The following is an 11,847-nucleotide window of genomic DNA, read 5'->3' as shown; positions in this document are numbered from 1 at the left end:
ACTACTTCCCTAGTGCTCTGCCTTTTTGAAAGCATCTCGTGTGCCTTTCTTCATCAGGGAGCCAATAGGCAGCCAGAGTTTGCAAAAGTGAGGAAAATGTTTATGCACACACTGTTAGTTAGTGTTAGTGGATCCTCCTGTGTCTGCCAATAACAAGCCAGTCTACTAACTACTATTAATACTATATTAGTAGTTGTTAATTCTGTGACAGGGCATAAACTCTTTAATTTGCTGTGTTGACTACTCTTGGCCGGCAGCATCGCAGGTCACCATCAGCCACGTATTACGCGAGTTTTCTACTGCCGTGGCCGAGACTTTTAGGCAACCTGCCTCTTTCTTACATCATCACTCATGGAAACTTTCAAACCATGACACATGATGGGGGCACTGCCAAGCCTCGTTCCCAAGCACGCTGATCTGCTTGTCAGTGAGTCCAAGTTGCAAAAGGGGGTGAACGAGAACGAAGCTCTTCGCCGAGTACCCGAGGTAATGCACTTGGCAAAATAATAAACACTCGGCAAACACCCGATTTTGGGTAGTGAAGGGGGAGATCAGGTTCCTTCAAGCTGACCTGGAGGGCATGAAGGTTGCATCTTCAACCACGCGAACCACAATTTCTTTTGTTAATTGCACACGGTCACGCACCTGCTCCGCAGACCGCAGAGGCGTTCGTGCTTTCCTAGCAACCTCCCTAATCTAATATAATTCATTTGTTAATAATGATGTTGAGGTTTTGTCTAATTGTCTATGCAAGCGGCAAGCGGCTTCTTTCCTGGAGCCCCCCGTGAACTGTCAGTGGCATCCCGAGGCGTGCAACGTGCACACAGCCATTGCCCAGAATTTTCTTTTTTTCCCCGTCAGCAGGAGTCACGAGCCCTGCTCAAAATCTACCTTGAGCACCACCATTCAACTCCACACAGCACGCCACTACTGCTGCCCTCAGCTCACAAAAACACACAGCAAACTTGCTCCTTGGTTCCTAGAATCAGATCCACATGGAGGTCGTGACGGGGGCACTGCCGAGCCTCATTCCCAAGCTTGCCGACCTCATCGCCGGCGAGTACAATTTGCAGAAGGGGCTGAAGGGGGAGATCAAATTCCTTCAAGAAGAGCTTGAGTGCATGAAGGGTGCCCTCGAGGACATCTCCAGGACTCCGGCAGACCAGCTTCCCAATAATGACAAGATCTGGTCCAGGAATGTAAGAGAGCTTTCCTACGACATAGAGGATAGCATTGACACGTTCATGCTGCAATGCAAGGGTAAAAGGTTGGGCACACAGCATGGGCTCAAAAAGATCATTGATAGGAGCCTCAACTTGTTGGTGCAGCCAAAGGTTCGCCACAAGATTGCTACTGACATCAGAGAGATCAAGAGCCGCGTCATGGAGGTGCACGAGCGGCGCCGCAGGTATGAGGTCAACCTTGGTGGTGACAAACCTGTTACGGTCGACCCTCGTTTATTCACCCAGTACACAGAGGTGAAAGAGCTTGTTGGAATTCATGAGGTGAGGGATGAGTTAATCAATAATATGTTGACAGAAGAGAATAATGTTCACATGAAGCAAGGCAAGATAGTTTCCATTGTTGGATTTGGAGGCCTGGGAAAGACAACTCTTGCTAATGCAGTCTATGAAAAGATTAGGTCACGATTCGATTGCGCTGCCTTTGTTTCGGTGTCCCGGAATCCTCACATGGAGAAACTGTTCCAGGATATGTTCTATCAACTTGCCAAGAGAAATAATGCAAGGATCATTGTTACTGATGAGATCAGAGAATTCCTTCAGAGCAAGAGGTATGAAAACTTTACAGTACGCACACTAGTAGTAGGCATCAACTTGATTACTCCATAACTGCCATGTGCATGACAATGATGGCAGTAAAGGAGTTATTAAAAATGATCTTGCGTGTCCCCATTAAACCATGTACTACAACCACTAAATCTCTTTTGTAGCATTGATGGAGACTCCTGACTAAAAGGACTTGTAGTGCTAATCTAGTTGCTCTTTTAATACTCTAGCTATGGTAATGTAATAGCTCCCTAGTTAGCTTAATACCCTATCTAGCATAATTTTTTAATAGCTTGCCTTTCTATGTTTCCATATGCACAGATATATCATTGTTCTCGATGACATATGGGATATTTCAGTTTGGAAAACGATGAGATGTGCTCTGCCTGATAATAATGGTAGATACAGAATTATCACAACTACCCGTAATGTCAATGTTGCTGAAGAAGTTGGTGGTGCTTATGAGCTGAAACCTCTCTGCCTTCAGGACTCTAGAATATTATTGTATAAAAGAATATTTCACAATGAAGATAAAGACAAATGTCCTGATGAGCAGTTGGCTGAAGTCTCTGATAGAATACTAAAGAAATGTGCTGGCGTACCCTTAGCTATCATTACGATAGCTAGTTTACTGGCTAGTAAAGGAGGAATGATATTAGAGTGGTATGAAGTCAGCAACTCTGTGGGTACCGGATTGGAAAATAATCAAGATGTGAGGAGTATGAGAAATATTTTGTCACTTAGCTATTATGATATGCCATCCCATCTGAGGACTTGTTTTCTATATTTAAGTGTGTTTCCAGAAGATTATATGATTAACAAAGTTTGTCTGATAAACATGTGGATAGCTGAAGGTTTTATTCAATCTGGAAAACAAGGCCAAACCCTACTAGAAGTTGGAGAGAGTTACTTCAACGATTTGATAAACAGAAGTATGATCCAACCCGTGTATGATTGGTACTCTGGCGTGATAGAAGGATGCCGAGTACATGATATGATGCTTGATCTTATCTGTTCCTTGTCAAATGAAGAAAACTTTGTTACAGTCCTTAATGGTACAGAGAACACTTCTCCATCAAATACAACCCGGAGGTTGTCCCTTCAAAATGGCAAGGACGACCATTCTATGACTTGGGCTACAAAGAGCTTGCAAAAAGTGAGGTCAGTTTTTGTATTTCCATCTGCTCTTGATTCAATGCCGGCCCTTGACAGTTTCCGAGTTACACGTGTACTGGACCTGCAAGGTTGCAATCTTTCAGAGAGTTACAGCCTTAAGCACCTTGGGAAATTATTTCACTTGAGATACCTGGGACTACGTGGCACTGGTATTGCTGAAATCCCAGAGGAAATTGGAAACATGTCATCTCTACAAACCTTGGACGTAAAGAGCAATAAAATTTCTTGCTTGCCACCGACTGTTATTCGGCTAAGAAATTTGATGTTCCTCTACATTGACTGGTCTACAAGACTGCCAAACGGGATTGGCAACATTACATGCCTTGAAACGCTGTTACTGCGCATTGACGACTCCACCATGGACATTACAGAAGAGATAGGCCAGCTACTGGAACTGAGGTTGCTGCGTATTGTCTTGGACAAATGGAACAACAAGTTGGTGGAGCACCTAAACAAGCTGCAAAAGATCAAGAATCTGTATATAGAGGTCATCAATGGCCAACGCAGCATTGGTGGATTGGATGCCTGGGTTGCACCTCGACATCTTTGGAGATTGAATACAGTCCGGAGCTGCTGGTTCTCAACACTGCCGGCTTGGATGACATCAGTTCTTCACCTCTCTTTCCTGTGGATCGCCGTAAGGGAGCTGCAGCCAAAGGATCTCGAAATCCTCGGGAGGTTGCCAGCTCTCCGCTCTCTAGAACTGGAGGTGGACCATGTGAACCTTGGAATCCTAGGGAGATTCGTTGTTAGTGCTGGATTGTTCCCGTGTCTTGTACATTGCAAGTTCTGGGGATTTGTAGAGCCTGTGGTATTTCGGCAAGGAGCTATGCCGAGGATCAGAGAGCTTTATCTCGACCTGTTCTTCATGTGGGAGGCAGGAGAAACCATCAGCAGCGATGGCGGTCTTGTCATGGGCATGGAGAACCTGCCATTGCTGCAGGATGTGTTCATTGAGTTCCGATCTGAAGTGGCGAGCACTGAGGAGGTGGACCAGGCAAAGGCTACACTAAGGCGTGCAGCTGAAATTCATCCCAACCATCCCCGCCTTACTATATACTCTGATTAAGTTGATTAGGAAATATGGCTTGAGGTTTGAGGAAAATGTATCTATAGCTTTGTGATTGTGGCATTAGGAAATGGTATAATTTTTCTTCAGGCTCTAGCACTCGAAATGTTTGTTGAAATCTCACTTGTGACACCTGAGTTGTTAGCACTGCAATTTGCAAGTCAAAATTTGCACGGGTTTGTCTCATTTTATTAGCAACTCCGGAAATTCAGATGAGATAACGCAGGGCATCCAAACATCAGAAGGCAACTCAGACCACGCAGATTATCGATATGTCCAGACCCTAGAACTTTAATAAGATACAATGCACTATTCAGATGTGTGACTTACAGTGATGATGCCGGCTGGACTGCATGGTGCTGGTTCGCTGGGCAAAAACGAGATGGAAATAAAACATGAGCACGTCACAGTTAAAAAGTGAAAATAACAAATATTTGCACAAATGATGGCATAGCTCGGTGGTAAGGTGGTTGATTGTCTTACCTATGATGTTGGTTCGAGTCTTCATTTGGTCATTATTTTTGCTGAATTTATATTGGAGCTGACAGACATGGTGCTAAGTTAGTTTAGTGCATGTTCAGTGCATGTATTGAAAAGGTAAATACTGAAGGTAGCCTTAAACAAAGACTTTGTTTAGTGGTAAGGCATCTGAATATAACCCTCGCTGTCTGGGTTCAAATCCCGTTTATGCTCTTTTTTGTTCCATAATGCTATTTTTTTAATATACCTGGAAGCATAATGCTATTTTTATTTTGAGAAGCCGAATGTGCGCTCATGTTTATCCATATCCAATGTAAAGGAGAAAATTCAAGCTAGCAAGTCACACCTCTGAATAGTGCATTGTATGGAGCCACTTGTTTTACCTTTGCCTTCGCCTTGGCCGCCACCCTACGATTCAACGATTTCCTAATATGGAGGCTGACGACACTGCCGCAACTCCTACATAGGCAGCTGCTGAACATGCAGATCCTGGGCCCCTTTCCGGACCTAGGTCACATAGAGCCGGGCCTACCGGTGGCAACACCGGCCGGCACACATGCGCTCGCTTGCAACCTACGCCCGCCCTGGAACCCAGCTATTCCAGGCATCTAGGCACGATCCGTGCCGATTCTAGGCTTGTGGACGCCTATCGGCCTATGAAGGTTTGTTATTCGCCAATTTGAGACGGCGATGTACGAGATATCAGCATTGCTGCAATCCTAGTCCGTCACTCCGTCTAATCCGAATAGAGTTTTGGGATATTAAATGATTTTTTTTTCGCGACCGTGCCTGGGCACGTTTTTCATTAAGAAGAGAAGAGAAGTGTTACAAAAGAGTCGATTATAGAACCACAACCGACTGCAGAAAAACCCACAAAGACGATTACACGACCCCTATTGAGCGACCCGGAAGCCTACCTAATTTACAAAGCACCGACTCGAGGCACCTGAACCCTGCTTGAAACCAATCAGTAATCTCATCGTACACCCTCGTAAGTACATCATCAACTGTACGCACTCGTCGATCGAAGGTCCTGTCATTCCGCTCTTTCCAAAGCATCCAAGAAGTGAGAATTACCAGGCTGTCGAAACAACGGCGGTTGGCCTTAGATAATTGTTTCCTCGCTGTGGACCACCAGGAAACAAAGAAAGTGGACTGGGCGTTCGGCGCCAAAGACAGCCAATCCGATCTACGCAGCATGCGAAACCAAACTTCTCTCGTAAATGGACAAGCAATTAGCAGGTGATCCACTGTCTCCGACATTTGTGCACACAACGCACAGGAATCGTCATCTTGTAACCCATGCTTTTTCCTTCGAGCTGCTGTCCAACAGCGGTCATGGATCACCAACCAGATGAAAAATTTGCATTTTCCTGGCGCACGAGACTTGCGGAGGAGCTTAGCTCCCTCCACCGGGTGTTGACCAAAGAAGAAGGACCGATACACAGAAGCAGTAGAGAAAACTCTGTCCGATGTCCATTTCCAACATATTTTATCCATCAAGTTTTGATCAAGCTGTAGATCTCTAGTCCGATCCCAGATGAGGAAGAAATCCAAGATTACCTAGACGGTTAAAGCTCCAGTTATGTCTCGGACCCAGGCGTCACCATTTAGCGCTTGCGCGACAGTTCTTTGTTTCTTAATCCGAGGACCAACTGCACTGCTTAGGCATGGAGCAAGATCAGACACAGAGTGACCTAGCAACCAACGATCTGTCCAGAATAGTGCCTTTTGCCCATTTCCCACCTCGACATAGATTGATGCCTGGAACATTGCTTCGACCACGGTCTCTGTCTCCGCGGGGAGGTCACTCCACGATCGAGAGTCATCAGTACGTTTTAACCAAAGCCATCGCAAGCGTAAGGCGTACCCAAAGCGATTTCAAATCGTGTTCTCCCACTTTTATTTTATTCATTTTTCCATCTAACTTTATCTAAATAATTTAAAATTTATGTTGACATAGTAAAGTCGTGGTTCCTATAAAAAATAAAATACTAAATTTTTTCACAAACATATAGGAGGTCTAGTAGTAGTAGTGATGTTGCTGCCACCGTTGTAGTTTTGTGAGGTATCATAATATGAAATTTTAAAATGGCATTTTGGGATACCAAATGATTTTGAAAGAATTTGTCTTATCAATTTTTCCACACATGCTAAATTTGAATTTCAAATTATGAAAATTTCAAATAGAATTTTGGTATGTTCAAAGACCCACCAAATACAAGTGCCACCAACCACTTTGTACTGCAACGAACAAATTAGTCTATTGCAACATAAAAAATTCGTGGCAATAGTAACATGATATTGCATCCAGTAAGGATGGTGTTGCAACAAGTAACTAAAAATTGCAACGCCACAAAATTTATTACAACCCTAAAAAACCGTGGCAACAAGAACATGCAACTGCAACAATTTCAGAATTCTTGTTGCAATTACCACCTAGCAATTGCAACACTATTTAAGATTATTGCAACCTAGAATAACCTTGACAACGGTTAGAAGTAAAAGCTACCAAATCCAATATAGTTGCAATTGCACCAAGTAATTGCAACAAAAATCAATACTAATGCAACTCTAAAGCGTCATGGCAATAACGCCAACTAATTGCAACACAATTCTAAAATGGTTGCAGTAGCGCACTCCTATTGCAACGACAAACCACACATATTGCAACACATTTAATCCATTGCCTTATAAACACATGTTGCAACCATTTTACGGAAAGGTTGCAATACGTCCCCCCTATGGCTACCAAATCAGTGGTGTTGCAATCGTCTGGCGTGGCATTAGAGGCGAATCCTTATAGTGCCTTAACTGGATGGATGGGGTAGGGCTGGAGGCTGGAGTCACAGCGGAGTCCCGCACACGCTTCTCTGGCAGGGGGCTAGAAATAGCAAAGCAATATCGTCAGAGTCCAAGAACCCGATTCTTTAATAACAATGATATAACGTGTACAAAAAATATACCTGTTATCGTTGTCAGCTGATGGCGCCTTGCGCTTACGCAACTCTGGCAATTCCGCACGAACTTCGCTCGTCGCAATGCTTCCTTGGACCATCGCTGTTTGACTCCCGTCATCCCCATCTCCTCCGGGAAGGTCTATCAACCATACATGATTCTTCTTGGTTAGTTTCAATTATGGATACCCAAACAATTGAAACACAAAATAAAGAAATCGATGCAGATTTGGGTTAGCTTGTGCAGCAGGTACAACTTCAGGAAGTGGAGGCCTACTCCAATAATTTTCTGGATTAACCTGTACAACAAGTCCTGAATTAATGAGACTACGGGAAACAAAGTACTCGCTATTCATTGCGAATCAACTACTTTACAGTACCTCTCAAGGCCGCTTGTTTAATCGGAAGTCTCCCCCGATTTTTGGCACCTCGGTTACTCCCAAGAGTACTCGATTTACCCGACGCATGACATCTGCTTGGGTAATTTTGTCAAGAGTAAAGCGTGATGGATCTTCCTCACCTATATACATGTATCCAAAATTTGCTCATTGTTGGAGTGGCTGGATTCGTCGGCACATCCAGTTTGCGACTATCGACGCTCCAGTCAATTTCTTTTTCCTCTTCAAATGATCTATCTTGCCAAGAAGATCATTGATCTGGGCAAGATTATCTCCTTTCGAATTCCAACTGAGTTTGAAATTGGTGGACCAGGTGTTCTGAGCGGGAGAGCTGGTGCTTGGTTTTTCATATAAAACCAAAAATTCTTCCAGTCGATAACTTTGGAAGTCAATTTATATCGGATATATTTCAATCCTACACCCTAACGCAACTACAAACCCGCTCCCCCAACTACATCTATGGTGGTTGCGTTCGGTTGGGGTTTCAGATGGAAAAGATGTTGAAATAGATCGAAATGCGGTTCAATCCCAAGATAAGCTTCGCAAAGATGAACAAAAATTGAAATGTAGAGGATAGAGTTTGGGGTCAAGTGATGCGCTTGAATCTCCCAATGATGCAAAAGGCCTCGGAAGAATAGAAGTGGGGATTCCGAGACCATGCAAGATATAAGATTGAAATATTATGGTTTCTTGTGGTCCTTCGCGAGGGGACGCATCTCCTAAAGCTTTACACCAATAAACTACCTCGCGAGGTTGAAGCAATTTCTCTTCAACAAGACCAAGGAGGTGGAAGTCAGAGCACTTACTTGCTCTTCATCCTTCTTTCTCCGCCAGACTTGATGCTCCACGGGTTTTCTCGTTCCCCTTCCCAAGTGCCTTTTTTGTTGCCATCTGGATATGGGAGAGATTTTTCTTGCTCACTCGCTTGGGGGCTAGTGGTGACTAGTTTCTCATTGCAAAGGAGGCGAGAGCAGAGGAGAGTTGGCGATGGTAATGGCGGCAGATTCAACTACGCAAATGGAGAAAACGTACTAAACCTAGTTTTTACCGAATGGTTAAATAACCTAGTCAGTGGCAATTTCGAGAATATTAGATAGATGAAGAGTCATGCACCAATTACGATTTATTTTGAGCAATAAATTCTAGGATTTTTTCTTATTTGGAATATTTCGAATTTATCAGGGCATTCTGTATGCCACAACTTTAGATCCTTAATTCCAAATTTGCAGGAATTGGCTCTAAGGCTCGGGGGCTGCAGGGTACATGTCATAAATGGTATGTTTTTTAAAGCAATTGGAGAGTCAAAAGAGGATTTGGAAGATTTTTTGAAGACTGATTTGACCCTCAGCCTGATTATGCGATTCAACCTAAGGCTCGGGGGCTACTCCATATGGAGCGTGAGTTCATCGCGCACCATATAAAAGAAGATTTGGGGCTTGAGCACCTCATAGCCTCGATACACTCAAAGAAGTACTCGGAAGACTACTCAAAGCACTCGACAAAGCATTGAAGGATTCCAGAAGCACTCGAAGCACTCGGCAACGTCATTAGAAGTACTCGACGCATGCAGGATTTGACTACGAAGAGCTCAGGGGCTTGTCAGACCCGGTGCAGCGGAACTGCTCACAGGCGTGGAATATTCTAGAGTAAAGGATAGTGCATGGAATGTACTTTTCCTCGCATGTAGCTACTCGTATAGAAGTCGGACTAGTCGATGTAAAAGGAAACTACCCGATCCCATTGGAGTAGGACTCTGCTAGTATTCTTTTAGAACTTTCCTTATAACCCTGTCCCCCAGACTATATAAGGGTGGGCATGGACCCCTCCAATATAATACAATCACGTAAGACAATACAAACCACCACACAGGATGTAGAGTATTATGTTCCGGTGGCCCAAACCTGTCTAAATCTTTATGTTTCTTACGCCATCGCGTTTTGATCTTGGCGAGTCCCTGCCTACAATCAATCTCCTCGGGGTATCCCTCGAAAAGCTTGGCGGTTAAACACCGACACCCTCAGCTTCCAACTTCCCTCCCTCTCTCGCCTTCTTCTTGTCAGCACTCAGTAGAAGCATGGTGTAACCTTTCTAGTTCCCTCACCTGTCTGGTTGTTGGTAGGCCTGCCAGGTGTCGCAGGTGGTCAACTCTATGTTGTTAATTATCTATGACATATTATAATATTGCACTGGTATGAAAGTATTTGTGGACGGTTCAATTGTCCATTCCGAAATTATCGAACCAGCGGTTCAATCGGTTCTTTACAATTGGACTAGTAAACCAGCGAACCGACAGCCTCACTGATTCGATCTTCAGTCCAATTCTAATAACTATAACTAGCAGGCCTCGGCGGTTTTTTTTTAGAGTTGGTTTTGGGTGCCTTCTGGTTAAAGCCTTGCCCGGCATCCGCCGGTGCCAACAACGGCTGTGCTCTTTCGTGTAGTTCACCTCGTTGGGGGTGTTGTTGTTGCCACCAAACCCATATAGTCTTTGCCAGGTGAAAATTTGATCTGCTCCTCCACAGGTGACGGACGATGGTGCACCGCCATCTGGGTCGTTTCTTCCTTGCAGGCATCGTCTCGCAGGACCTTCACGCGCGCTCTCGTTGGATTCACGTTGTTAGGCAGTCCGATGCGGGCGATCATGGTGTTTTCTCTCGCAGGTCCTAGTCTAACTAGGTCGGGGTGGTGTCGTGATTTCTTTAGTGCGTTTGTGGTTGAGTTCTTGTTTTTCTTTAAGTGGCATGGCATTCTTGTATCTTTGCGCTTTGGGGTCTTTCCCGAGGTTGCGTTGATGTACTTCTCCTCTTCCTGAATAAAAAACATGCTACGCACGTTCTTAATTTTTTTAAAAAAATTAGATATATATTAGCCTACAAATTCGTGCTCCGCACAGCCTGATTAGAATTAATATAAGAATGAGTTTTATAGCTAAAAATTAGAAGAGAAAAGTTCAATTTACACCATCAAACAATCGTAAAAGTCCGATTTCAACCTCCAACTACAAAACCGGATAACATAGACCATCCAATTGTTGAAACCGGGCAAATTTGGCCCTTATGGTGGTTTCGAAGGTGGTTTCATATTTTTGAAAAAAGTAAAAAATTCTAATTAGATCTAAAAAATCAACTAATTCATTTTAAATCAAAATAATATGAAACTAGTATCAAAATATTTCTAAAAATATAACCTATCTATTATTGCTCTATTTGAATCATAGTTGTTCTAATTAGTTGTGTAAATAACCTTGCATGTCATCAACCTGGAAAAGTTATTTGCATAGAAAGAGACCAGGAGAAAGGATATTGAATGAGAATTTAATGTCCTGCATTGCCAGTTTTGTGTTCCGAAGCAACCAGCTTGCTCGTCTATATGACCGAGGAGACAACTCAAGAAAGTCGTGCTAGCTTAACTTGCATCATACTTCACAATATGATAATTGAAGACAAAAAATTAGAGGATGTTGAAGAAATCTTCATTTGAATGAGCTCCCTTGTACATAGATTGATAATGAACAAGAATTCTCTCCTGAAAAATATGGTACATTTGAAAGAGTGATAGAGAAAATTCAAAATTCCTGATATCAAGGAGCGTTCAAAACAGATTTATGAAGGACTTGGTTGATCATACTCCATCCATTTCAAATTGTAGCTCATTTGACTTTTTTGACCTTAAATTGTAGCTCGTCGTATATATCCGACGTGATTCCACTGTAGTACCAGCAGAGGGACTCCCCTCACTGATGTATGGGTCCCACCACCTTCAAACCCACATGTCAGTGGGTGAGTCGCCTATATAGTTACCGCAGGGCATTCATGGCTTGAGGTGCCCCTTAGGGTTTCCGTTGCCCCTTTTTAGTTCAAAATTTTTTACTAGTTTCTCAAAATGAGCTTCCACTTTCAAAAACTAGTACAAACTTTTGAATTAAAGAGGAGAGGTGGATACCCTTAGGGGCACCCATTTGCACCCCTATTCATGGCCGC

At 43.5% G+C, this 11,847-nt stretch overlaps 1 protein-coding gene across 1 annotated transcript; it reads left to right on the top strand.

Annotated features, from left to right (window-relative positions):
• The first annotated feature begins 799 nt into the window (after positions 1 to 799).
• LOC120645068 (disease resistance protein PIK6-NP-like) lies at positions 800 to 4,211 on the top strand. Its single transcript, XM_039921811.1, has 2 exons — positions 800 to 1,792; positions 2,109 to 4,211. Exons 1-2 carry the CDS (start codon positions 996 to 998, stop codon positions 4,030 to 4,032), a joined length of 2,721 nt encoding a protein of 906 aa, XP_039777745.1. The 5' UTR covers positions 800 to 995; the 3' UTR covers positions 4,033 to 4,211.
• The last annotated feature ends 7,636 nt before the right edge of the window (positions 4,212 to 11,847 follow it).

This window comes from Panicum virgatum, chromosome 8K (assembly GCF_016808335.1).
Source record: "Panicum virgatum strain AP13 chromosome 8K, P.virgatum_v5, whole genome shotgun sequence".
In the NCBI taxonomy this organism is placed as follows: Eukaryota; Viridiplantae; Streptophyta; class Magnoliopsida; order Poales; family Poaceae; genus Panicum; species Panicum virgatum.
Note: the sequence above shows the minus strand (reverse complement) of the source record. Positions and strands in the feature narration are given on the sequence as shown.